Here is a 27,111-nt window from a genome sequence, read left to right as displayed (position 1 = left end):
TTGGATAGAAAGTGCCCTTCCAAAATGATCAAATGTGCCCCCGCGACGCGGCACACCCTCGGTCCCGCTCTTCAGTAGGCGCGCGACAACACCGCTCTTGAGTACGCGCGCGACAACGCAGCTTATCAGAACGCGCGCGACAACACCGCTTTTCAGTACGCGCGCAACATCCCCCCCCCCACTGCTCTTCAAAAAATTTATCCTGCACATGCCCTTCGGACGGTCTCTGCACGGGCCTGTATAAGACACTAGTATTCAGCTTATAGTGACATTTAAAGGCTCGACTAGGTTAATTAGGCAAGTCATTGGACAACAATAGTTTGTTCTGTAATGATCGAGGATGCATTCGGGAAATATTTGCAACATTTTCACAGCAGAACTAACACTTTTGGCTTCCACTGTATCGTGAATTTAGGAGCTCACTATTTATCTAAACCTGATATAAGAGATAACTCTGCACCTGAGGGGATCTTATAATTTTAGATCAACTTTCCCAACCTACATCATGAAGGCAGGTCTAAAGACACAGCCCACCAAACCAAACGGCTGTCTTTCAGGGAGGGAGAAAGAGAGAGAGAGAGATGAATCTGGGGCACTATTATCTGGCCTCTTTTTCCAAGCAGAAGCAGAGATTTGTGGACGGCGAGCTGGAGTGTAGAGATAGCGTGTTGTAGTGTGACTTTTACCTAAATTAGTAAGCCAAACCAAAGCAAGTCAACTCAAGGACGAAGACGCCTTTAAAACTACGGCACCAACTCAGAGCTCGATTATCTTCGAAAGCCGCCATGTTGGAGGACAAGAAGACCAAGGTGAAGATAACCTTTCTGGTTATCCTGGTGGGCATTTCGTCCATGTTGGCGGCGGTGGTGACGGATCATTGGGCGGTTTTGAGTCCCAGGGTGGAGCGGCTCAATACTACCTGTGAAGCGGCACACTTTGGACTCTGGAGGCTTTGTAAAAAGAGTATCTTCATTGTGGAGGAAGACCCTCAGGGCAAAGGCTGTGGCCCTATCAGCCTGCCAGGAGGTAAGGAAGATCTCGTTATATCGTCTTTAACATGCATTGTTGTCAAAGGTTGGCCTGCAAGATTAATAGTTATGAAGCAAAATCGTAATTTGAAAGGGTAAGATTTTCAAAATCGCATGGAATACGGTAACAAGCATATTGTTTTAGACAGTTTGTATAAGCACAATACGCTGAACAATGTGAAAAATGTAACATGTGAAGGTTTTCTTGTTTACTCAACATAGGCTCATTCTGAAAACGTAGTCGTATGTACATTTCTGGAGAGCGCGAATTATGTAGCCAGAGGTATGTATGGCTGCATTTCATTTTTTAAACGATTGATACTAGGCAGTGTGATACCATTTCTTTTCGTGCTTACCAGTTGACCGCTTACCTCCGTATGAACAGCTTTCCCGCTGTAACCAGTTTGTCCCATTAGCTTGTCATGTTTGTCGGCGGACTTGAGATGCAGAAAGGAGTTGAACACGACAACTGGGTTCGAGTCTGGGGAAGAAAACTTCCAGAAAGCAGGAAAGACAAAAACAGAAGCCAAAAAATTAAATGAACAAGTAAATAACAGGGTGAGAAAGACAAAAACAGAAGCCAAAAAATTAAAGAAACAAGTAAATAACAGGGTGAGAATGTGGTAAAATCTGAAAACGTGCTTTTGAAAATTGTTGGTTGGTTTTAGGGAAGTGGGTCGGCGGGTCGATCTATAAAATTGGTTGGGTTTAGGGAAGGAGGAGGGTGGGTCAGTCGATTGGTCGGTCAGTCAGTCAGTCATTCAGTCAGTCAACAGCAGCCTCTGGTGGATTTACGTGAGAACAGCAGGCACGAATGGCACTCTCGAGAGAAATTTGAGATCTGATAAAGCGTACACAGAGGACTCTCGTGGATTTGCGAAAACAAAAACGGCAAGAAAACATATCCCCTGGGACTTATTTTGCGCTCTCCAGAAGTGTATATAAAGGTACGTTTTTTAGAATGAGCCTGGGCGGGAATTATTCATGTTCTAAATGTCAAAAATGTTTGCTCATTTCAAATTGTTTACAGCTTGTTTGAATTCTTAAAAGTTGAAGGTTTATATATAAATAGTTTAATTTTAAGATACGGTTGTCTCTTTATAAATTAGTTAAGACAACTGACAACTTTATTAAAAAAAAAAAAGGCAAACATATTTAAGGTTTTAAATAAACAATAGCATACTTTACGATTTTGCTTGCTCTTTTTTTAGGCTGTATTAATAACACCACATCAAACCTGTAGCTCTTTTAAGAAAATGTAATACTTATTTACTCCCAAGGCCGTTCATATCAAAGTTTATATTTATCCACACCATGTTGGTGTTTCGTAACATCTAATTTTTTACAAGGTGGGTTGTTAGCCCAACCCTCAACCCCCAACCTGGAAAACCAAGACATACATACATACACTACGGACAATTTAGCTTACCCAATCGACCTATAGCGCATGTTTTTGGACTTGTGGGTTAAACCGGAGCACCTGGAGGAAACCCAGGCCAACACAGGGAGAACATGCAAACTCCACACAGAAACGCCAATTGGTGGAGAGACAGTGATAGAGCCAATTCGGTGGATAGGGATGAGTGGGAGGCCGATGGAGGGAATTTGGCCAGGGCACCAGGGTTACACCCCTACTCTTTACGAGAAGTTCCATGGGATTTTTAATAACCAAAGAGAGTCAGGACCTCGGTTTCATGTCTCGTCCGAAAGACAATGCTCACTGATAGTATGGTGTCCCCTTCACTTTGCTGGGGCATTAGGACCAAGCTCAGCCCTGCTTAGGTTCAGTGAGTAACCGGTCTTGGGTTGCAGGGTGATATGGCTGTTGCAGAAGTGGGGAGCAGAGGAAGCCAAGACAGACATTCTATCATATTCTTACACAGTGCAAAGTTAAAAGGTTTCTTCTCTTAGATTCCCCCATTGTTCAGATTTGGGAGGTAGGTCTTTTCAGATTAGGGTGGGAATCTGTTCTATACCCAAATTTGGGTGGGAGTCTGTTCTGTTGGCTGGAGTCTGGTCATATTCGGGTGGGAGTCTGTTTTGTTAAGTGAAAGTCTGTTCAGATTTGGAAGAGGTCTGTTCAGATTAGACTGGGTATCTGTTCTACATCCAAATTTGGATGGGAGTCTGTTCTGTTGGCTGGAGTCTGGTCATATTCGGGTGATAGTCTGTTTTGTTGGGTGACAGTCTGTTCAGATTTGAGAGGGGGTCTGTTCACATTAGGGCGGGAATCTGTTCTATATCCAAATTTGAGTGGGAGTCTGTTCTGTTGGGTGGAGTTTGGTCAAATTTGGGTGGTAGTCTGTTTTGTTGGTTGAGAATCTATTCAGAATTGGGTCGAAATCTGTTCTATACACAAACTTGGGTGGGCGTCTGTCTTGTCGGATAAGACAGGGCTCAACAATAAGGACTGCCCGATGGCCCGGGGCCAGTGTGAGAGACGCTTGGGACAATAGACAGGATCATTACTGGCCCGATTGAGGCCACCTTTTGTTAAATAATTTCAAACTAAAATAAAATACCTTCACATTTGTCCATACTGCTCTTTTGTTGACACATAATTTTGCTCATTATACATATATTAACATTTTAAAAATATTATTAAAAAAATTAAATAACTATAGACATTAGTTTTGACACATTATTTAGAATACGTGGCTATTAAATTTAATTTTTTCTTTGGTGGGAACAGTGAAAATTTTGAGAGGGCAAGTAAAAATCTGAACCATAGAGTTTCTATGCATCTCTTTCTACCATAGAGTTTCTATGTATCTCCAAATTTCTGCCGTTTGGACCAGTAGAAAAAATCATTAGTGTTGAACCCTGTAAGAGTCTGTTTATGATTGGGTGAGACCTTGTTCTATCCCCAAATTTGTGTGGGAGTCCTCTCACATTTGGGTGGGAGTCTGTTCTATACTCAAATATGGGTGAGAGACTTCAGATTAGGGTAGTAGTCTGTTTTGTTGGGTCAGAGTCTTCTCAGATTTGGGTCGGGGTCTGCTCTGTTGAGTCGGAGTCTGTTCTATACCCAAATTTAGGTGAGAGTTTCTATGTATCTCCAAATTTCTGCGGGAGTATTCTCGCATTTGCGTGGGAGTCTGGTTTGTTTGGAGGGACCATATTCATATTATTTCCTTCTTCTGTTCAACACAAAGCACAATACTCTGAAGAAGGTTAAAAAAGCAGCCGTTGACATCAATAGTGGGAGCAAAACAATTTTAACTTTTCCCCAGCATTCTTCAGTATATCTTCCTTTGGTTTAAAACAAGTGAAGGGTGAGTAAATGATGACAGAATGTTCATTTTTGGGTGAATTGTCCCTCTAAGTCTTGAGAAAGGCAGGTAACAGATCGAACGTCAGACAAAATGATCATAGTATTGAGTGGACGGATGGAGAAACAAGTGGAGTAAGCAGGTAATTGGACCCAGGCTGATGCAGAGTGCAGTAAGACCAGCATCCTCTATTTGTCACACTTCAGGGAGACCTGTGGGGATAAACAAAGACATCACTCTCTCCATCTGCTCCTGTGAATGCCTGGAGCTCCTCTTTAAGCGTAGCCCCAGGACTTACAAGCAGCCAGCTGTGGACGTTTAAGACAGCGGCCTACAGTTCCAGTTGGTTTAAACACCTATTACCTCTCGTGGTTACTTATTGGCTTGAGTACTTAGCTAAGACAGTCATCATTTAGCATGTATCCTCAGCTTCAGGCACCATTTATGTTTCCATCCTCCTATTTTCAACCCAAGCTCATTCTGAAAACGTAGTCCCGTGGACGTTTCTGGAGACAGCGAAATACGTCCCGGGAGGTACGTATGGCTGCATTTCTTTTTTTTTTTAAGTGAACGCTACGGGGCGGTGTGACGCCGTTCCCTTTCGCGCTTACCGGCTGACTGCTTACCTCCGTGTGGAGGGCTTTCCCACCGCAATCAGTTTGTTCGGTCAGCTTATTGTGTGCGTCGGCGGACTTCAGATGCAGAGAGGAGGAGTTGACAAAGGCGTCCGGGGAAGAGCGGTTCCAGAAACCAGGTAAGACAAAAACAGAATCCAAAAAATAAAGCGAACGAGTGAACAACAGGGTGAGAATGCGGTGAAATCCGAAAACGTGGTAAAAAAAAGAATAAAATAACAGACGAGGGCTTTTCTGTTTCTAGACGGCTTTTCTAAATTGTTGCTCGGGTTTTGGGAAGTGAGCGGGCGGGCGGGTCAATCGGTAAAACTGCTTGGGTTCAGGGAGGGAGGAGGGCAGGTCAGGTTGCGCAGTCAATCATTCAGTCAGTCAGACAGCGGCCTCTGGTGGGTTGACGCGAGAACAGCGCGGGCGCGAACGGCACTCGCGAGAGACGCTCGAGATACGAAAAAGCGCACACAGCGGCCTCTCGCGGATTCGCGAAAACAAAAACTGCACAAATACATACCACACGGGACGTATTTTGCAGTCTCCAGAAACGTCAGCTGGACTCCGTTTTCAGAATGAGCCTGGGTTGCCTATTTTTATGCACATTTTGGAATATCTCAACATAAATTATTCAATGAAAACTCCTAGATTGCAATATATTTTGAAAAGGTGTATGGGAAAAGGAAAAATGCGCATAAACTACGATGGAAACACATTTAGTGCGGTATGCGTGATGTGATTTAGTTTTTCTCAGATGATGATCACATGTTAATGTGCATGATGGGACGCATTAATTGACCAAGCAGCGATTCCAGCACATTGTAAGGCATCTGAAGTGTTGTGCTCATTTCTAAAACCCCTCAGTTGTCAGTCCGTCATCACAGTGCTTCAGTGTTATTATTAATCTATTATTATTCTCTCCAGAACTGTGTTGAGCATCTGTCTGCACTCTCAAAAAGTGCCTCCAAAAGCCACCTCGTTCATCACGTTCAATCTTGAAATGAGGCTACAATTCACACAGACTCACCAAAACTGGACAATAGAAGATTGGAGAAACGTTGCCTGCTCTGATGAGTCTCCATTTCTGCTGACACATTCAGATGCTCAGGTCAGAATTTGGCCTCAACAAAAGGAAAGCATGGATCATCCTGCCTTGTATCAGCGGTTCAGGCTGGTGGTGGTGGTGTAATGGTGTGGGGGAGATTTTCTTTGGGTCCATTAGTACCAATTGAGCATCAACGCCACAGCCTACCTGAGTATTGCTGCTGACCATGTCCATCCCTTTATGAGCACAGTGTCTCCATCTTCTGATGGCTACTTCCAGCAGGATAACGCACCATGTCATAAAGCTCAATCATCTCAGACTGGTGAACATGACGATGAGTTCACTGTACTCAAATGGCCTCCACAGTCACCAGCTCTCAATCCAATAGAGCAGCTTTGGGATGTGGTGGAACGGGAGATTGGCATCATGGATGTGCAGCCGACAAATCTGCAGCAACTGTGTGATGCTATCATGACAATATGGAGCAAAATCTCTGAGGAATATTTCCAGTACCTTGTTGAATCTCTGCCATGAAGGATAAAGCCAGTTCTGAAGCCAAAATGGGTCCAACCCGGTACAAGTAAGGTGTACCTAAGATCTTCCTGGCTATATTTTCAAAGCTCAGATTATTAGTCAAAGTCAACATCAGTCAGAATGAAGGAAATCTGCTCTGTCAAACATTTCCCGCATGACACAACCCAGCACCAGTGCTTTTTTTTTTTAACCAACGTCCAGCATGACTTTGCTCAAACCGAACCCCCAGCAGCTCTCACTTCAAAACCATTAGGAGATAAGCCGTTCAATCAGGCGGTGGATTGCGGTCCTGCCAGACGCCTGCTGATATTCCTGCCCCAGTGGGAGATTTTGTGCTAGAAAGGGTTGGAAAGCACCTAACCCTGAGGCTCAGACACCTCACAGAGCGTCCCGCGAGATGAAGACTGGCCCAGTTCACATCAGTACTGCTAACACCAAGACCTGGGGAGCGCTTAGATTTGGATAGCCTCTTGAACCGCACAGAAGGAGCATTTACACACTCATATTCCCGCTCGCTCAAACAATATCGGCTTCAGTCCCAGACCCGCTCCTCACAGAGGGAAGATCTACACTATAATAAATGCTCTTCTTACTTGGAGATTTCGTCTTGTTTTTTGACCAAATGTCTTAATATGTGTTAAATCAAGAAGCATTTTCTACACAAGTAAAACATATCGTCTTGTTTTTTTGAATTTAAATCCCAAAATTAAGTGGGGTTTTTCCTGAAAACAAGCTAAATCATCTTCCAATGAGGTAAGCAAAATAATGTTGTTTTCTCTTCGGAATAAGATTACATTGCTGACTCCGTTGGCAGATTTTGCTTGTCTCAAGGAAAACCTTGACTCGCTTGTCTAGAAAATGCTTTTTGATTTAGTGAAGCGCTGTCAATACGTTCCGGATGCACTGTAGGTCTCAAACTTAAGGAGGGAAGTCTTGAGTCCTCTCCTAAGACTGCTGCCCCCGCGACCCGGCCCTGGAAAAGCGGACGAAAATGAGATGAGGGGTGAACGAAATAAACTTATTTCAAAGCGAAAACAGGTGATTGGTTGCTGTTGCCTCAACATTTTAAATGCTCAATGTTGTTTTACTCTAGGAATATCCACCACGTGTTTCCGGAGGCCCTCCTCCGCCCCTTTTTAGATCTGTTATGAGAGATTACATGTATGTTTACAGCAGCAGTGTGTTATATCTCAGACGGCATTGCATGTTTGTGAATATATTAACAGAAGCCAGTATTGGTAGTTGTTCTGTCCTACTAATCAAATCAGCAGCAGCAGCGGCATAGCAGATTTATTCCACCAAGACCAAACACATCAACATCACCATATACAGCTAAAGTTAGGATTATTTGCCCTCCCAAATGATGTTTAACAGAGCAGGAATTTTTCACAGTATTCCCCATAATATTTTTTTATTATTAGTTTCATTTAGTCTAGAATAAAAGCAGTTTTTAATAGTTTTAAAGCCATTTTAAGGTCAATATTATTAGCCCCTTTAAGCAATATTAGTGTTGGATTGTCTACAGAACAAACCACTGTTATACAATGACTTGCCTACTTACCCTAACTTTACCCTAATTACCCTAGTGAAGCCTTTAAATGTGACTTTAAGCGTCTTGAAGGATATCTAGTCCAATATTATGTGCTGTGATGATGAAAAAAGAGAAAAGAAATCAGTTATTAGAAATGAGTTATTAAACTATAACGTTTAAAAATGTGTTGAACAAAATATTATTTCCTTTAAACAAAAATTAAGGACAAAAAAAATATATACAATAATGCTAATAATTCTGACTTTAACTGTACATATTCAATACCATACAAAATCTCTCAGAGAGTTATCATGACGGAGGTACCTTTGTCTTTACCTCAGTTTGTCAGCTAAACTTCTGCAAAGGCACTGAGGCCCTGGAGGAGGCCACTTCCCTAGTGTGACCCAGATAAGAGCACCCTTTGTGGGTTATCTGCTTCAAATGTGTCCTCCTCTCTCATTGACCCAGAATCTAACGGTCACTCTGCGAGTGGACAAAAGAGGACACCTCTGTTCTCCTGAGCTACTGCTCCACATTTACAGACATAACAGCACAGCCACCTTAAAGGGACAGCTCACCCAATAATGAAAGTTTACTCACTATTTAGGCCCAGTCCCAATTCTATTGATACTCCTACACTGCAAAAAATGCTTTGATGCAAATTGCTAGCCATTTTGGTGACTGATGCTTTAAATTCAAATGAGATTGGGCTCTTTTCAGATGAGGGCGGAGCTACAAGTGCCTGTGTGTCAGCATAGTGGCTGATTCAAAACAGGACTTAATTTGTGCTTCATCTAAAACTCCACATTTAAAATCAGTGTTGGGCAATAACACTTTACTAGTAATGCGTTGATATAACATCATTATTTTTGACAGTATCTAATACTGTAACGGTATTACATTTTAAATATATTAACTCTGTTATCAGTACAATATGATGCGTCTGTCAGTTACTTGGTCAATTCATTAATTTTGGCTGCAGTCAAGCCAAAACCTTCCTGTTTAAAGCATTGACGCATTGTGGGATTAATAGATGCTAACCAACCACCGTAGTGGAGACACGTCCTGTACGAGACACCAGACTGGACAAAAGTAAAGCGAAAGCAGAGAGACCAGGTTTGGCACAAGTTTGTTTGCGAGAGAGAATGTCACAATCACCAGCAATCTAATCCTTGTAGATCACTAGTAAACATGCAGATCGCTATAGAACTACAAATTTGCTGTCATTTGGACTACAAATCCTGTCATGCACCGCTTATATGCACCTGCTCCAGTTTCCATTGATCACACACAAACACGACTGATTACAAAGACTATTTATACAGCACACACACATATCAGTGCTGAGTCTTGTTTAACTGTACTGTAAACATTACGAAGTGTTTGCTTTACCTTGTCTTGCCATGTTTGTTTTATTTTTTTATACCTGTCTGCTGCCTGCCTTTTGTCCAGCGTCCATCACATTACTCCGAGAGACTTTTGACACTACTATTATTAATTACTATTACTAATAATGCTATGTTTATTGTTTCAAATAAATAAGCACTCATTTGTTTTCTAAATAACAAAATCGATAAGTTTAGTAAACACAGTGACACATTTCTATTATATTTCAGAACACGTTATTTAAATTTATAGTGTTGTATTGCTCAAAAAAATGCTGCCATTTATTTATTTTTTACTGTTTTACGTTGTTTTATAGCTGTTATACAACTTTGCACTTTGCATATACACAGCTTACTTTCCATAAATTGTTGACATACCACATTTAATTTGATAAAAAAAAAAACGCTGGCCTAAATTATGACAAAATTAAAATGTTGGGTGAACTCTCCCTTTAACAGAGCCTGGAAAACCCTCATGCTGAAGTCAACTTGTCAAGCGCGGTGGTTTGTTTGCGTGGGCCAAGAGAGGGTGGAGGCTTTAATCAAGATGTAAAAAACTAATATGACAGCCACCGCAACCCAGCAATCGACCTCCTCCCTGAAATAAGTGCTTCCATTAACAAACCTGTGAGGTCAATGATACGCCTCGAATCGTTATTTTTGGCTCCTCATTTCGCTCGGCACTGAACTAAAAAGACTCATGCTGTTCTTTTTGAGCTTTAGGTGCAATTATGATGGATAAAAAAATGAATGCAGAAATCTGCCTACATGCAAAAACTTGTCACAGTATATTGAAAAGACATCAAAAAAAGGAAGGACCCAAGAGCATTTAATGAAGAAATAATCGTGTAGATAACTAGTGATGTGACGCAGGCCCGAATTGGCTAATCGGGAGGACTGGGAGAACTCCGGGTGGGCCGGTCCGTTTTTTGGCCATGAGGGCCGTTGTCCCTAGCTGCTTGCACTCTCAGCAGTCACACTTTTTTCATTTATTTGACCATAGCTTCACTCTTTTTATTCATTATTTTGCCGCAGCGCCGCTCTTTTTATTTATGCAGCCCGCAGGTTAACTAACGTTAATGATGATGTAATATTTGCAACCCAAGCTCATTGTGGAAACGTAGCCCCGCGGACGTTTCTGGAGACCGCGATTTATGTGGCCGGAGGTACGTAAAGGCCGCGTTTGGTTTTTTTTTCGAGCGAACGCTGCGGGCCGGCCGACGGCTCGCCTCCGAGTGGAGGGCTTTCCCGACGCAATCAGTTTGACCGCCTAGCTCACAGCGTTGCGGAGGCCCCGGAGGAGGAGGAGGAGGACGAGCCAGAGCCGGCCGCGGTGGACGACGACCGGGATGGAGTGCGGGGAATGGCGAAATCAGGTAAGACGAATCAGGTAAGACGAAAAAACGGAATCCGGAAAATAAGGGCGAGAACGCGGCGGGATCCGAAAACGCGGTCGAAATCGAAGACGAGGGCTTTTGCTTTTTTTTTTTTTTTCGATCCAGCGGCTATTCGCGCGAGAACAGCGCGGGCGCGAACGCCGCGCGCTCCCGAGAGGCGCCCGCCCGAGATGCGAAAAAAACAAAAAAACGCTCGAATACGTACCTCCTGGGGTAGCGTAAACCCCGCTCTGTTGGGGGGGTGGAGGGGTGATGGTGGCGGAAATCACACTCCTTGGGAGGGGTTAACATGCGGTGACCCATTCCGCTACGCCACTGTCCCTACTCTTCTCAACGAGCTGCGGGTGATGCCCCTCCACCGCCTCTGAGCACTGACTGGATGCCGAGTTCTCGTACAGCAGCATGTCGACGGCAAATGATTTAGCACTGGCGATGGGAGGTATTTTCATTGCACAGTCAAACCGATCTGCTTCTCCTTCATTTTAACTATTTGACCGTTTATTCCTTTCTTGTTCAGATCCACAGATATTTATACTTTAACTACCCCTTCATTAACCATAGGCTGTTAAACAAACAGAAATGGCACAAGGTGATGATGTCAGTAATATGCAAATTGACGTATGAAATAATCCAATGACTTTTAGCGACTTTTCGTGCGGAGCTTAGCGCCTTTTCAATGAAAATGTTTGGCAACAGTGAAAGGCGACTCGTGCTGCTTATTCTTTACCAATTTAAATGCGTTTGTGAGCTCGCAAGCCTCTGCCATGGCATGCTGCTATAGCTGTTTCGACACGTGCGCCGGTCAATCATTAAAATAGTTCAGCTTTTGCCGCTGTGTGGATTAATACTGAATGTTGATCAGTTTTTGCCACCCTGGGCTCATTGTGGAAACGTAGCCCTGCGGACGTTTCTGGAGACCGCGAAATATGTCCCAGGAGGTACGTATTAGAGCAGTTTTTGTTTTCGCGAATTCGAGAAAGGCCACTGTGCATGCTTTTTCGCGTCTCGGACGGCTCTCGGGAGCGTGCACCGTTCACGCCTGCGCTGTTCTCGCGTGAAAAGCCGTCGGAGGCCGCTGTAGAGTGGCCGTCCGTCCAACTGACTGGCTGAATGATCGGCCAATCGGCCGACCCAGCCACCCTCCTCCTCATTTCCTAAACCCAAACAACGATTTGCAAAAGCCGTCGTCCGATTTTGACTGCGTTTTCGGACCTCGCCCCTTCGCGAACTCGTTCGCTTTTATTTATTTGGATTCTGTTTTTCATCTTACTTGATTTCTGGAACCACTCTTCCCCGGACACGATCCCGGTCGACGCTGTGGCCGGCTCCTCCTCCCTCCGGGCCTCCGCTCCGCCGACGTAACGTAATGGGTGGGGGGGGGGGGGGTAGCGTAAACCCCGCTCAGTTGGGGGGGGGGGGGGGGGGTGATGGTGGCGGAAATCACACTCCTTGGGAGGGGGGGGCCGGCTCCTCCTCCCTCCGGGTCTCCGCTCCGCCAACGTAACGCTGCGAGCTAAGAGGACAAACAGGTTGAGGCGGGAAAACCCTCCACACATAGGCGAGCCATCAGCCGGCGAGTGCGAAGAGGAGGAGCGGAGCGGCGTAACACCGCCCCGCAGCGTTCGCTAGATGAAAACACCGGCCACGTAAATCACAGCCTCCAGAAACGTCCGCGGGGCTATGTTTCCAGAATGAGCTTGGGTTGGTTTTTACTTATGGTTAAGAATAGAGCAATATGCTGGTGTTTAACTGCACTGCTTTAATGCTCTCCTGCATTGGACTCACACATACACTCTGCACTATGACTACACTGTTGATAAGCCGTGGTGGGCGTTTGTCTCTGTCTCACGCTGAACCCAGTCAACCAATCACAACAGACTAGGTCATCCGACCAATCAGCGCAAAGGAGGGGTTTGGGAACAAATGAATCACTGAAAACATCATATGGGAGTCGCTGGGATAATTAGGTAAAAATAAATGCAGATTATAAGACAATTAAAGTGTTGTTTGACCCCGCATGCAGATCAACCTGTTGCTGGAGACCCCCAAAACCAAAACATGACCTTTTATAATGCATAATAGGAGCACTTTAAAATAATCGTGATTGCAATTTTGACCAAAATAAACTTGACCATGTTTGATTTGTCCTTCATAATCGAGCAGCCCTACTTGAAACACAATTAAATCCAGGCTGAAGCTATTGAAATGCTAACACATGGCTATTTTCTGCTTAGCCAACCGACCACGACCCAAGCCAAGTATTAGCCCACACACTTCCAGAGACCCTCTGAGGGCCTGTGATGAGGGCAATGGTCAAATAAACAGAGTAAATCACGGTAAAGCATCATGGTGCGATGCATCCCATCCCCTCGTGCTGTCAGTCTGCCTTTACTAATAAAGCTAGGACCAGCCTGTTGCTAGGTAACCTACGCATAGACCTCCCCAACCCCCAGCTCATGAGTCCGGCGCAACAAAAAATATAAATAAAAAACATCTCCGTCCTTATCTCACGGGGGTCGCGGAGCTTGCTTTATGAGTTTAATCTAAAGGAGAGCTTCCTACAGCGTGGACGCTTGTAAAATGTGACCTGCGCTGAGATTTGTTTGTAATTTAGTGGAGCGGTAATCGGAAAAAAAGCTCATTTCTGTTCATTTCCCCAAAGGGGGGGATGTTGTGCAACATAAAGTGCCGCTTTGTCATGTGAGGGAGGGAGAAATAATGGTAGGAAACTCAGCTTGTTACATTTCATCAGCTAATTTAGCCCCAAAAAAAGCAAACAAAACAGGAATACATAATACATCATGTGCAGAGTTCTTATCTTATTACAGGATCCTGCCAACAAGAAAGCGTGCACACTGTAAATGCATGCCCATATAGCAATCTGACATATGTAAATATATGCAAATCCCATATAGGAGACGCAACATGTCATATACAGTATGCAACTTTATTTAGAAATATTGCAGATAATGGCTGCTTATATATATCATTTTTCAAAGTTTGGATCACAAATATGTACAAAAATGTTCACAGTATTTCCTGTAATATTTTTTCTTCTGGGGAAAGTCTTGTTTGTTTTATTTCGGCTAGAATAAAAGCAGTTTTTAATTGTTTTAAAGTCATTTTAAGGTCAGTATTACTATTTTTATTATTTGCTTAAGCCTTTATATGTCACTTTAAGCTGATTACTAGTAAAATATCTAGTCTAATATTATTTACTGTCATCATGACAAAGATAAAATAAATCAGTTATTAGAAATGAGTTATTAAAACTGTTATGATTAGAAATGTGCTGAATAAAAATCAGAAATTAGGGAAAAATATAAAATTATTAAAATTATTCTGACTATGTGAACCCCAAATACATACACTCTAAAAATGCTGGGTTATTTCAACCAAATTCAGGGAGTAACACAGACTAAACCAACTGCTGATTTTTTTTTTATTATTATTAAATTTAACCCAATGCTTTGGCTGGGTGATATGGCAAAAATGCATTTTCAATTAATTATTTTCCATATTAAACATTAATAATATATTCATTTTGAAATGCACATTGTAAATACATGATTTATATAGACATCTGACACATGTAAATATATGCAAACCCCATCAAGGAGATGCAACATGTCATATATGCAACTTTTATTTAGAAAAATTGCAGAAAATGTCTGCTTGCATATGTAATTTTCCAACGTTTGGATCACAAATATGTACAAAAATGTTCACAGTATTTCCTGTAATATTTTTTCTTCTGGGGAAAGTCTTGTTTGTTTAATTTTGGCTAGAATAAAAGCAGTTTTTAATTGTTTTAAAGTCATTTAAAGGTCAGTATTATTATTTTTATTATTTGCTTAAGCCTTTAAATGTCACTTTAAGCTGATTACTAGTAAAATATCAAGTCAAATATTATTTACAGTCATCATGACAAAGATAAAATAAATCAGTTATTAGAAATGAGTTATTAAAACTGTTATGATTAGAAATGTGCTGAATAAAAATCAGAAATTAGGGAAAAATATAAAATTATTAAAATTATTCTGACTATGTGAACCCCAAATACATACACTTTAAAAATGCTGGGTTATTTCAACCAAATTCAGGGTGTAACACAGACTAAACCAACTGCTGAGTCATTTTTTTTATTATTAAATTTAACCCAATGATTTGGCTTATATGGCAAAAATGCATTTTCAATTAATTATTTTCCATATTAAACATTAATAATATATTCATTTTGAAATGCACATTGTAAATACATGATCTATATAGACATCTGACACATTTACATATATGCAAACCCCATTAAGGAGATGCAACATGTCATATATGCAACTTTTATTTAGAAAAATTGCAGAAAATGGCTGCTTGCATATGTAATTTTCCAACGTTTGGATCACAAACATGTACAAAAATGTTGACAGTATTTCCTGTAATATTTTTTCTTCTGGGGAAAGTCTTGTTTGTTTAATTTCGGCTAGAATAAAAGCAGTTTTTAATTGTTTAAACCCATTTTAAGCTCAATGTTGTTATTTTTATTATTTACTTAATTAACCTAGCTAAGCCTTTAAATGTCACTTTAAGCTGATTACTAGTAAATATCTAGTCTAATATTATTTACTGTCATCATGACAAAGATAAAATAAATCAGTTATTAGAAATGAGTTATTAAAACTGTTATGATTAGAAATGTGCTGAATAAAAATCTGAAATTGGGGAAAAATATCAAATAATTACAATTATTCTGATTATGTGAACTCCAAATACATACACTCTACAAATGCTGGGTTACTTCAACCAAATTCAGGGAGTAACACAGACTAAACCAACTGCTGATTATTTTTTTTGTAATTAAATTTAACCCAATGATTTGGCTGGGTGATATGGCAAAAAATGCATTTTCAATTAATTATTTTCCATATTAAAAATTAATAATATATATATTTTGAAATGCACATTGTAAATACATGATCTACACATGCCCATATAGACATCTGACACATTTAAATATAGGCAAACCCCATCAAGGAGATGCAACATGTCATATATGCAACTTTTATTTAGAAATATTGCAGAAATGGCTGCTTGCATATGTAATTTTCCAACGTTTGGATCACAAACATGTACAAAAATGTTCACAGTATTTCCTATAATATTTTTTCCTCTAGGGAATGTCTTATTTGTTTTATTTCGGCTAGAATAAAAGCAGTTTTTAATTGTTTTAAAGTCATTTTAAGGACAAAATTATTATTATTAATAGCCTAATTACCCTTTAAATGTCACTTTAAGCTGAATACTAGTAAATATCTAGTCTAATATTATGTGCTGTCATCATGGCAAAGGTAATAGAAATCAGTTATTAGAGATGAGTTATTAAACTATTGCACACTCGGACACACACTCACTCATTGGCAGTTTGTGTGCATGGTAAGGACACCTGCAGCTACAGTCTCTGTTTTCATCTTGTTTTGCAGTCAAGAACTGCTCCTACTTCAAGCACTTCACATCAGGGGAAGAGGCGGAAGTTTTTGAAGTCAAGACTCAGAAAGGTAAGTTCCCCCCGCTCTGAAAACACATGAGGACAGAGCAAAGCTTTACACTTAACCAAGCAGACAGACCTTTTTCTGAAGAACTAATGGACTAATAGTCTGCTGGCTAACGATCTTGATCCTTAAAACTGAGCTATTATATATTCATATATTCTTTTATTTTACTTTAATTTCCTTCAGCTTAGTCCCTTATTTATCAGGGATCGCCACAGCGGAATGAACCAACAACTATTATATGTTTTACACAGCGGATGCCTTTCCAGCCACAACCCATCACTGGGAAACACCCATACACACTGATTCACATATACGCACTCACCATGTCCAATTTAGCTCATCAATCCCCCTATAGTGCATGTGTTTGGACTGTGGGGGAAACCGGAGCACCCGGAGGAAACCCACGCGAACACGAGGAGAACATGAAAACTCCACACAGAAACACCAACTGGTCCAGCCGACGCTCGAACCAGCGACCTTCTTTCTGAGGCGATCGTGCTACCCACTGCGCCAACGTGATGCCCATTTATTCATTTTTCTTTATATTAAATATTTTTTGTTTTTATTATTATTATTTTAATTGACTTTTTATTGTTTATTTTTATTACTATTATTTATTTGCTTTTTCATTTATTTATCTTAAAATAAATTTCATATTATTACATTAAATATTATATTATGTATATTGTTATGTTGTCTTTCTTACCTTTTTTATTGTTTATTTTTATTGCTATTATTTGTTTGCTTATTTATGTTAAATATATTATTTATTTTATAATGTTGTTATAATTATTGAATTAATTTAGTTTTTTCTTATTGCTTATTTTTATTACTATTATTTTCTATCATATTAATGTTAATAATATTTTTTTATTTTGTAGTGTTGTTTTAATTATTGATTTATATTACTTTTTCTTATTGTTAATTTTTTTTATTATTATTATTTTGATTATTAATTGATTTTATATGAAATATTATCTTATTACATTAAATGTATTATTTATTTTATAGTTTGTTTATTATTAATTACATTTTTATTGTTTATATTTTATGACTTTTATTTATTGGCTTTTAATTTATTCATTTACTTTATGTTAAATATTCTTATATTAAATATGAATATATTTATGTCGTTTTTTTAAATGATTAATTAAATTTATTATTGTTCAAAAATTATTTCTACTATTTATTTGCTTATTCGTTTATTCATTTGCTTTATATTAAATATTATTATACTAAGTATATTATTTATTTTACGTTTTTGTTATTGATATAATTCACTTTTATTGATTATATTTGTTACCATTATTTATTTGCTTATTTATCTTAAAATAAATATCATATTAATATAATAAATATTATATTATTTATTTTATTATGTTGTCTTTTCCTAAGTTTGTCTTCTTGTTTTTTTTTTTACTATTATTTATTTGCTTATTTAACTATTGATTTCATATGAAATATTTAAATATTTATTTTATTGTTTTTAAATTATTAATTTAATTAAGTTTTTTATGGTTTATTTTTCATTACTATTATATATTTTCTTATTTTTGTTAAGTATTATATTCATGATTATATTTATAATGTTGTTTTAATTATTGATTTAATTTATTTTTCCCTATTGTTAATTACTATTATTTATTTGCTTATTAATTATTTTATTGTTTTATAAACTATTGATTTCATTTGTCTAATTTTTTATCATTATCTCTTGTTTATTTTTTATTATTATTTATTTGGTCATTCATTTATTAATTTATTTAACAATAAATATTTTACATTATTTATTTATTATTTTTTTTAATTATTCATTTAATTAAACTTTTTTTAGACTCAGTGGTTAGCACTGTGGCCTCACAGCAAGAAGATCGCTGGTTCGTGTCCCAGCTAGGTCAGTTGGTGTTTCTGTGTGGAGTTTGCATGTTCTCCCCGTGTTGACATGGGTTTCCTCCGGGTGCTCCGGTTTCCTCCACAGCCAAAATATTATATCATTTATTTTGCTAGGTTTTTTAAATCATTGATGTAATTTAATTGATTTATTTATTTTTTCTTATTGTTTATTAAACTGACAGTGGGCGGTGTTACAGATCAAAACAAAAGACAGCAGAATATCTGACTTCATCATTGTTTTTCAGATGAATATGCTCACTTAGCATGTTTCTGAAATATCTGAAAACACATCATGGTATTTTTATGCTTTATTACAGTCAAAAACGTACCTTTAAAACAAAAACCCTAGTCGCTAGAGACCATGATCCCCCCCCAAAAAAATCCCAATGTGCAATCTGGCAAGCAAATATGGCCACTGGCGTTATATTTTCTGCCTACTTGAGCAAAGCACATCTTGGCTATTTCACGCTCGAGCTCGGCCATTGAGTTAAAGAGGAATAAAGCCTTATCTGGATTTGATAAAGTGCCGAAGGCAACGAGTCGTGAAAGCAGAGCACCAACGCTCCACTGCCGCACGCTTCCTCGGCCACATCCTAAAATGTCAATAGTCATTCACACTATTGATCTGTCTGTATTACTAATTAATGACACGTTAAACGCAACATTAGTCTGGAGGTCAGACTGATTAGCCAGATAATCGGAATTAGCAAGGGGGATGAAGTCATTCCTAAATTGAGAAAAGAGCCCGCCGGAGAATATGTGAGAGGCTTTATAATATTGATACTCATGTAGAATGAAATTTTAACGTTATAAAGAAATATAAACCCGATAAAGCTTTCAAAAACTAACCATCAAGTGTTGAAAATGTTCTGTGGCTCATTTGATATCTATTAACATGTAAAACTGCAACTTCTAAAATGTAGCTGCCAACAAGTATTAGACGGAGAGGAATCACGTCCAAAATGAAGCTTTTTTTCCCTGTAAAATAAAGCAAAATATATTAAATTTTATTATAATAAATTAAAAGTCTATGCTGGCCCTGCTGAAAAATCCAGCTTAAACCAGCCTAGGCTGGTTGGCTGGTTTTAGCTGGTCGACCAGGCTAGTTTTAGAGGGGTTTTGGCCATTTCCAGGCTGGTTTCCAGCCATTTCCAGCCTGGTCTTAGCTGGTAAGGCTGGAAAACGACCAGCTAAATCCAGCTAAAACCAGCTTGACAAGCCTGGTTTAAGCTGGATATAGCTGGTTTTGGCTGGGCTCCCAGCCTGGCTAGGCTGGTCAAGCTGGTTTTAGCTGGTCATCTCCCAGCCTGACCAGCTAAGACCAGGCTGGAAATGGCTGGAAACCAGCCTGGAAATGGCCAAAACCCCTTTAAAACCAGCCTGGTCGACCAGCTAAAACCAGCCAACCAGCCTAGGCTGGTTTAAGCTGTTTTTTTCAGTAGGGGGGGGGAAGTCTATGCCAGGGTACTGGAGATAAGGATCCGGCCAAGGGTTGAACCTGGGATCCATCAGGAACAATGCGGTTTTCATCCGGGCCGTGGTACACTGTACCAGCTCTACACCCTCACTAGGGTGCTCGAGGGTTTATGAGAGTATGCCCAACCAGTCCTCATGTGTGTTGTGGGCTTGGAGAAGGCATTCGACCGTGTGCCTCGTGGCATTCGGTGGAGGGTGCTCTGGGAGTATGCGGTCAGAGATGCTCTGTTAAGGGTCTCGTCCCTCTATGAACAGAGAAGGAGTCTGGTTTGCCTGTGGCCAGCGTGAAAGACACTCGGGACAGTAGACAGACAGAATTGCTATTTGCCAGTAACGATGACCACGTTATTTTTTTTTGGGGTGGGGGAAAACTTTGGCAGGGCAAGTAAAAATCTCAACCACTGGCCCGATCAGCCCAGGAGAAAAAATCCTTAGTGTTAAACCCTGCCAACTGTGATGAGTTCTGCTGCTGAGGAACGAGCAAATGTGAAAAGGGTCTAATTAGCAGCGTTAATCCCTCCCCATGCAAATCGGACTCTGATAATAATGCTGATTTTCTTCTGTCAGAGTACAACATCTCAGCTGCTGCCATCGCCATCTTCAGCCTGGCCTTCATGACTCTGGGCAGCCTCTGCCTGCTGGGCGCGTTTGGGAAGGGCAGAGATTACCTGCTGAGACCCGCCGGCATGTTCTTCGCTTTTGCAGGTAAGCACAATGTTAAAGTCCGCATGAATTGGAAGCTGCGACAGTTTTTTTTTTTTTGTATTGTGATGCAGTTCCTAGAGAAATGGAATATCAAATGATATAACAGTGGGCGTGGCTTGTTTTTTCTACTGCAAGCTGATTGGATGTAGTAAAGTAGGCAGTTCATTTATTCAGGTTCATTAAGGAGAGTTATTACTAACCCAGGCTCATTCTGAAAACATAGTCCTGCGGACGTTTCTGGAGGCCGCGAAGTATGTAGGCGGAGGTACGTATGGCTGCATTTCATTTATTTAAGCGAACGCTGGGGGGTGGTATGATGCCGGTCCTTTCGGCGCTTGCCGGTTGGCTGCTTACCTCCCTGTGGAGGGCTTTCCCGCCGCAACCAGTTTGTCCAGTTAGCTACGTCGGCGGAGTTGTAGACGTAGAGAGAAGTTGACGACGACGAACGGATTCGAGCAGTTCCAGAAATAAGACAAAAACAGAATCCAAAAAATAAAACGAACGAGTGAATAACAGGGGGAGAATTCGGTAAAAATCCGAAAACGTGGTTAAAATCAAGCAAGGGCTTTTCTTTTTCTGGACGGCTTTTGTAAAAATCGTCTGTTGGGTTTAGGGAAGTAAGTGGGAGGGTGGGCCAATAAAATTGGTTGGGTTTAGGGAAGGAGGAGGAGAGTGGGTCAGTCGATTGGCTGGTCGCCTAGTCAATCATTCACTCAGTCAGACGGACGGTCGTCCGACAGCGGCCTCTAGTGGGTTTACGCGAGAACGACGCGGGCGCAAACTGCAAAAATACGTACCTCCCGTATTTCGCGGTCTCCAGAAACGTCAGCGGGAGTACGTTTTTAGAACGAGCCCGGGTTGGTTATCACAACCTAACAGACTGCTCCTCCTCACCATTTCTGTTTCTTGTCAAATCTGACAGCTGGAGGGGGCGTGGTTAGGTATGTTAGCCCCGCCCCATACCTCAGACAGACCTAATCTGAGGATTTAACTGAAAGCAAACAGAAAGTGCAATAGCAGATAGGACAATGTTTTTGTTCGTAATGACCTGCACAGGTGAGTTGTTCAACACAAAACTAGCAATGTGAGCTAACAAAATCAATATGGCTAGTTTTGATTTCATTTGTACTTTAAAACGGTGCACGGGTCATTTTTCTGACCCGTAAGTCAATACGAGGGTTGAACTGCAGGTCAAAAGCTGCATTCAAACACACTGAAAGACATTGTGAAGGTCATTCAATCAATCAATAACACAAGACACCAACCACAAAGCCACCATCATCTATATGTCGTTGTGTGTGACCTTCTTCTTTGCCCTCACAGGTCTGTGTATCGTCATCTCGGTGGAGGTCATGAGGCAGTCGGTCAAACGCATGATCGACAGCGACGAGACCATATGGATCGAGTACTACTATTCCTGGTCCTTCGCCTGTGCCTGCGCCGCCTTCACCCTCCTTTTTCTCAGCGGCATCACTCTACTCATCATCTCCATGCCACACATGCCCAGAAACCCCTGGGAGACCTGCATGGACGCCGAGCCCGAGCCCATAGACTAGCGGGACATCTCGACCAGAGGAACAGACACAAACATATGGGCAAAATATGCTGTTATTACTTAGAGGTTTTGTCTCGTTTCTTGTCCAAAGTCTTAAATCAAGAAGCATTTTCTAGACACGCACAAAGATGTTGTCTTGTTTTCAAAAATATTGAGTCGAAATTAAGCGAGTTTTCTTTTAAAACAAGTTAAATAATCTGCTAACAGGGTGTGGAAAAAGACACACGTCAAAAATGCTGATCGATTTGTTGTTGATGAAATCTTGACGTCTATTAGACATCCACATATTGATGCTCTTTTGACTATCATAATAATGACACAAAAAGTATTACATTATGTAATATGAATAAATAAATATGACTAAATAAGTACAATTAGCTTCAATTCGAAATTTGCTCTGAATTTTGTCTCCTTTCGATTAATGTAGGGATTTATTCATGTAAACTAGCTTGATCTCAAAATGACGGTAAATTGATGTTAATAAGCACGTCAAAAATCGTTTACGTATTTAGCTATATTTATTCCCAGGTAGTCACCTGACATTTATTTTTTACATCTTTTAATGTCATTTTGAGTTATTTGTAAGTAAACTAATCTTGTTTTGCTTTAATATCAAAAAACACGTCAAAAACGCACATCGATTTGATATTGATGAAATCTTGACGTCTATTAGACATCCACACATTGACATTTTTTTTAACCATCAAAATAACAACACAAACATAAAAAAGTATTATAGTATTAAAAAAGTTTTACTCGTATGAAAGCTGCAATTCCGAATTTGAACTGGATTTTCTATCCGTGCAATTATGTGAACTAGCTTGATGTTAAAATGACATTAAACTGACATCAAAAATTGATTACAGGTCATTCCAAGGTAGTCTCCTGACATGTTTACGTGTTTTTGACGTCATTTTGAGCTACTTGTTCATTTGTAAGTAAAATAATCTTGTTTTTGCTTTGAAATCAAAAAATATATACAAATCGTTTTGATGTTAAAATCTTGACGTCTATTAGACATCCACACATTGACGCTTTTTTGACCTTCAAAATAACTATACAAAAGTAAAAAAGTAATATAATATAAAAAAGTTTCATTCATATGAAAGCTTTAAATCCAAATTAACATTGGACTTTGTATCTGTATGATTATTGTGAACAAGCTTGATGTTAAAACGACGTTAAATTGACATTAATAAACAATCAAAAATCGATTGCAAAACATTCCAAGGTAGTCTTCTGACATTTTTACATGGTTTTGACGTCATTTTGAGCTACTTGTTCATTTGTGAGTAAAATAATCTTGTTTTTGCTTTGAAACAAAAAAAAAAACAAGTCAAAAATGCTGATCGATTTGTTGTTGATGAAATCTTGACGTCTATTAGACATCCACATATTGATGCTCTTTTGACCATCATAATAATGACACAAAAAGTATTACAGTATGTAATATGATTAAATAAATATGACTAAATAAGTACAATTAGCTTCAATTCGAAATTTGCACTGAATTTTGTCTCCTTTCGATTAATGTAGGGATTTATTCATGTAAACTAGCTTGATGTCAAAATGACGGTAAATTGACGTTAATAAGCACGTCAAAAATCGTTTACGTATTTAGCTATATTTATTCCCAGGTAGTCACCTGACATTTATTTTTTAACATCTTTTACTGTAATTTTGAGTTATTTGTAAGTAAACTAATCTTGTTTTGCTTTAATATCAAAAAACACGTCAAAAATGCACATCGATTTGATATTGATGAAATCTTGACGTCTATTAGACATCCACACATTGACATTTTTTTGAACCATCAAAATAACGACACAAACATAAAAAAGTATTATAGTATTAAAAAAGTTTTACTCGTATGAAAGCTGCAATTCCAAATTTGAACTGGATTTTCTATCCGTGCAATTATGTGAACTAGCTTGATGTTAAAATGACATTAAACTGACATCAAAAATCGATTACAGGTCATTCCAATGTAGTCTCCTGACATGTTTACGTGTTTTTGAAGTCATTTTGAGCTACTTGTTCATTTGTAAGTAAAGTAATCCTGTTTTTGCTTTGAAATCAAAAAACATATACAAATCGTTTTGATGTTAAAATCTTGACGTCTATTAGACATCCACACATTGATGCTTTTTTGACCATCAAAATAACTATACAAAAGTAAAAAAGTATTATAATATTTAAAAAGTTTCATTCATATGAAAGCTTTAAATCCAAATTAACATTGGACTTTGTATCTGTACGATTATTGTGAACAAGCTTGAGGTTAAAACGACGTTAAATTGACATTAATAAACAATCAAAAATTGATTGCAAAACATTCCAAGGTAGTCAACTGACACAGGTTTACCTGATTACAGGTCATTCCAAGGTAGTCTCCTGACATTTTACATGGTTTTGACGTCATTTTGAGGTGCTTGTTAATTTGTGAGTAAAATAAACTTGTTTTTGCTTTGAAAAAAAAACAAATCAAAAATGCATGTTTAAGGCATTATTTTGAGTTATTTGTAAGTAAATCTTTTTTTTGCTTTACAAGCAAATAAAATTTAATTGCAAATCGATTTAATGTCGAAATATTGACGTCTATTACACATCCAAACATTGATGCTTTTTTAATCATCAAAATAACAACACAAAATTAAAGTATTATAATATTAAAAATATTTTTTTCATATGAAAGCTACAATTCCAAATTTGAACTGGATTTTCTGTCCCTACAATTAACGTCAACTAGCTTGATGTTAAAATGACGTTAAACTGACATCAAAAATCAATTACAGGTCATTCCAAGGTAGTCTCCTGACATGTTTACGTGTTTTTGACATCATTTTGAGCTACTTGTACATTTGTAAGTAAAATAATCTTGTTTTTACTTGGAAATTAAAAAAAACATGTCAAAAATGCAAATCGATTTGATGCTGATGAAATCTTAACGTCTATTTGACATCCACACATTGACACTTTTTTGACCATCAAAATGACAATACAAAATGTATAAAGTATTATAGTATTAAAAAGTTGTATTCATATGAAAGCTTCAATTCCAAATTTGCACTGGATTTTCTATGCCTACAATTAATGTGAACTAGCTTGATGTTAAAACGACGTTAAATTGACATAAAAAGTTGAATACAAGACATTCAAAGATAGTCAGTTGACATTTTTACGTGTTGTTGACGTCATTTTGAGCTATTTGCTTGAAATACTCTAGTTGTTGCTTTAAAATAAAAAACAAAAAACACATCAAAAATGTAAATCAATTTCAGGCTGATGAAATCTTGATGTCTATTTGACATCCACACATTGATGCTCTTTTGACCACCAAAATAAGGACACTATGTATTGTAAAATATTTAAAAATTGTATTTATATGAAAGGTTTAATTCCAAATTTGCACTGGATTTTCTATCCTTATGATTAATGTGAACTAGCTTGATGTTAAATTGACATTAATAAACAAAAAAATCGATTACATAACACTCTAAGGTAGTCACCTGATATAATTAGGTGTTTTATTATTAGCTATCTGTTCATTCGTAAGTGAAATAATCTTGTTTTGCTTTGAAACACTTCAAAAATACAAATCGCTTTGATGTTGAAATCTCGACGTCTATTTTGACATCCACACACTGATGTTTTTTCGGCCACCAAAATAACGACACAAAATTTTTATGATAAAAAAAAACGTTATATTTATATGACAGCTTCAATTTCAAAATGCAAATTTGTAGTGTATTTTGTATCTCTACAATTATTGTAAACTAGCATGATGTCAAAACGACATTAAATTGACATCTAACATTGACGTCAAGAAACAAGTCAAAAATCGATTACAGGACAGCAACATTGACATCAATTTTAAATGCATTTTTATGTGTGTTTTTTTTTTAAGGAAATTCTGAGAAGACGTGCGCTAACCCCCTGGTGGTGTATGCAAGTTTCTGTCTCGTTTCTATTTTAAATATCTAAAAATTCCTAAATCAACATGCATTTTCCAGACAAGCAAAAAATATTGTCTTGCTTTCAGAAATTAGTCAAAATTAAGTGACTTTTTCCTTAAAACAAGCAAAATAGAGTAAGCAAAATCCTACAAGGCAAACAACAATATTTTGCTTGTTTTAAGGAAATACTTCATTTTGACTCTTGATTATTTTTGAAAACAAGACATTATTTTTGCTTGTCTAGAAAATGCATCTTGATTATGGAATTTTTAGATATTTGGACAAAAAACAAGACTAAAACTGAAGAAGGAAAAGCGTTTTAGCTTGTTAAGGAGATTTTGAAAGCTTCAAAATAACCGTCACCATTCAACACCATTATATTATACTGTATAAAAGAGCCAAGATAAAATTAAGACTACCATGTTCATGTGACAGAAGGATTGAGGATTGTGAGTAAATTTAATTTCTGGCTAAACTACTCTTTAAATGTCTGTATGAATTATTTAATATGACTTTTTGTATATTTTATAGTATTGAGTAAACATGTTTATGTGTGTTCATGCTTATATGCAATAGATGACAGCTTAGAATGTATATTTAGGGACTTGTTTATAGTGTGTACAGTCTATTGTGTACAGTTATTTCTACCCTAACAGTACCAATGTGAAGATAAAGGAATGTAAAAGTATTCTTGATGAGCGATGGATATTTGCTGTATAACTTCACCCTTTAAAGTCGGCATGAAATGGAGGTTGTTTTAAACAAGCTTGTTTCGGCAACAATAAACGATGCAGTTTTTTGATAATTCTTATGTAATTGCAATTCAAAATGATGCATTTTCATTTTTTGCAAGCACGTTAAAATCACAAGGTTAACTCAAAGCAAGGTTGTTAGGAATAAACAAAAATATTGGGGAAACAATTATTGGAACTGTGAGATATCCTATAATCCTAACCCTGCTAAAAAATCCAGCTTAAACCAGCCTAGGCTGGTTGTCTGGTTTTAGCTGGTCGACCAGGCTGGTTTTAGAGGGGTTTTGGCCACTTCCAGGCTGGTTTCCAGCCATTTCCAGCCTGGTCTTAGCTGGTCACGCTGGAAAATGACCAGCTAAATCCAGCTAAAACCAGCTTGACCAGCCTGGTTTAAGCTGCACATAGCTGGTTTT

The 27,111-nt window shown here is 38.6% G+C and overlaps 1 protein-coding gene across 1 annotated transcript; it reads left to right on the top strand.

Moving 5' to 3' along the window:
- Positions 1 to 548: 548 nt before the first annotated feature.
- cacng1b (calcium channel, voltage-dependent, gamma subunit 1b) lies at positions 549 to 23,307 on the top strand. The gene is made up of 4 exons (XM_694758.8): positions 549 to 1,026; positions 16,290 to 16,364; positions 20,298 to 20,435; positions 21,759 to 23,307. The coding sequence occupies exons 1-4, from the start codon at positions 786 to 788 to the stop codon at positions 21,989 to 21,991; spliced, it is 687 nt and encodes a 228-aa protein (XP_699850.2). The 5' UTR covers positions 549 to 785; the 3' UTR covers positions 21,992 to 23,307.
- The last annotated feature ends 3,804 nt before the right edge of the window (positions 23,308 to 27,111 follow it).

Source organism: Danio rerio, chromosome 3 (assembly GCF_049306965.1).
Source record: "Danio rerio strain Tuebingen ecotype United States chromosome 3, GRCz12tu, whole genome shotgun sequence".
In the NCBI taxonomy this organism is placed as follows: domain Eukaryota; kingdom Metazoa; phylum Chordata; class Actinopteri; order Cypriniformes; family Danionidae; genus Danio; species Danio rerio.
This window is presented reverse-complemented; position numbering and strand designations above follow the sequence as displayed.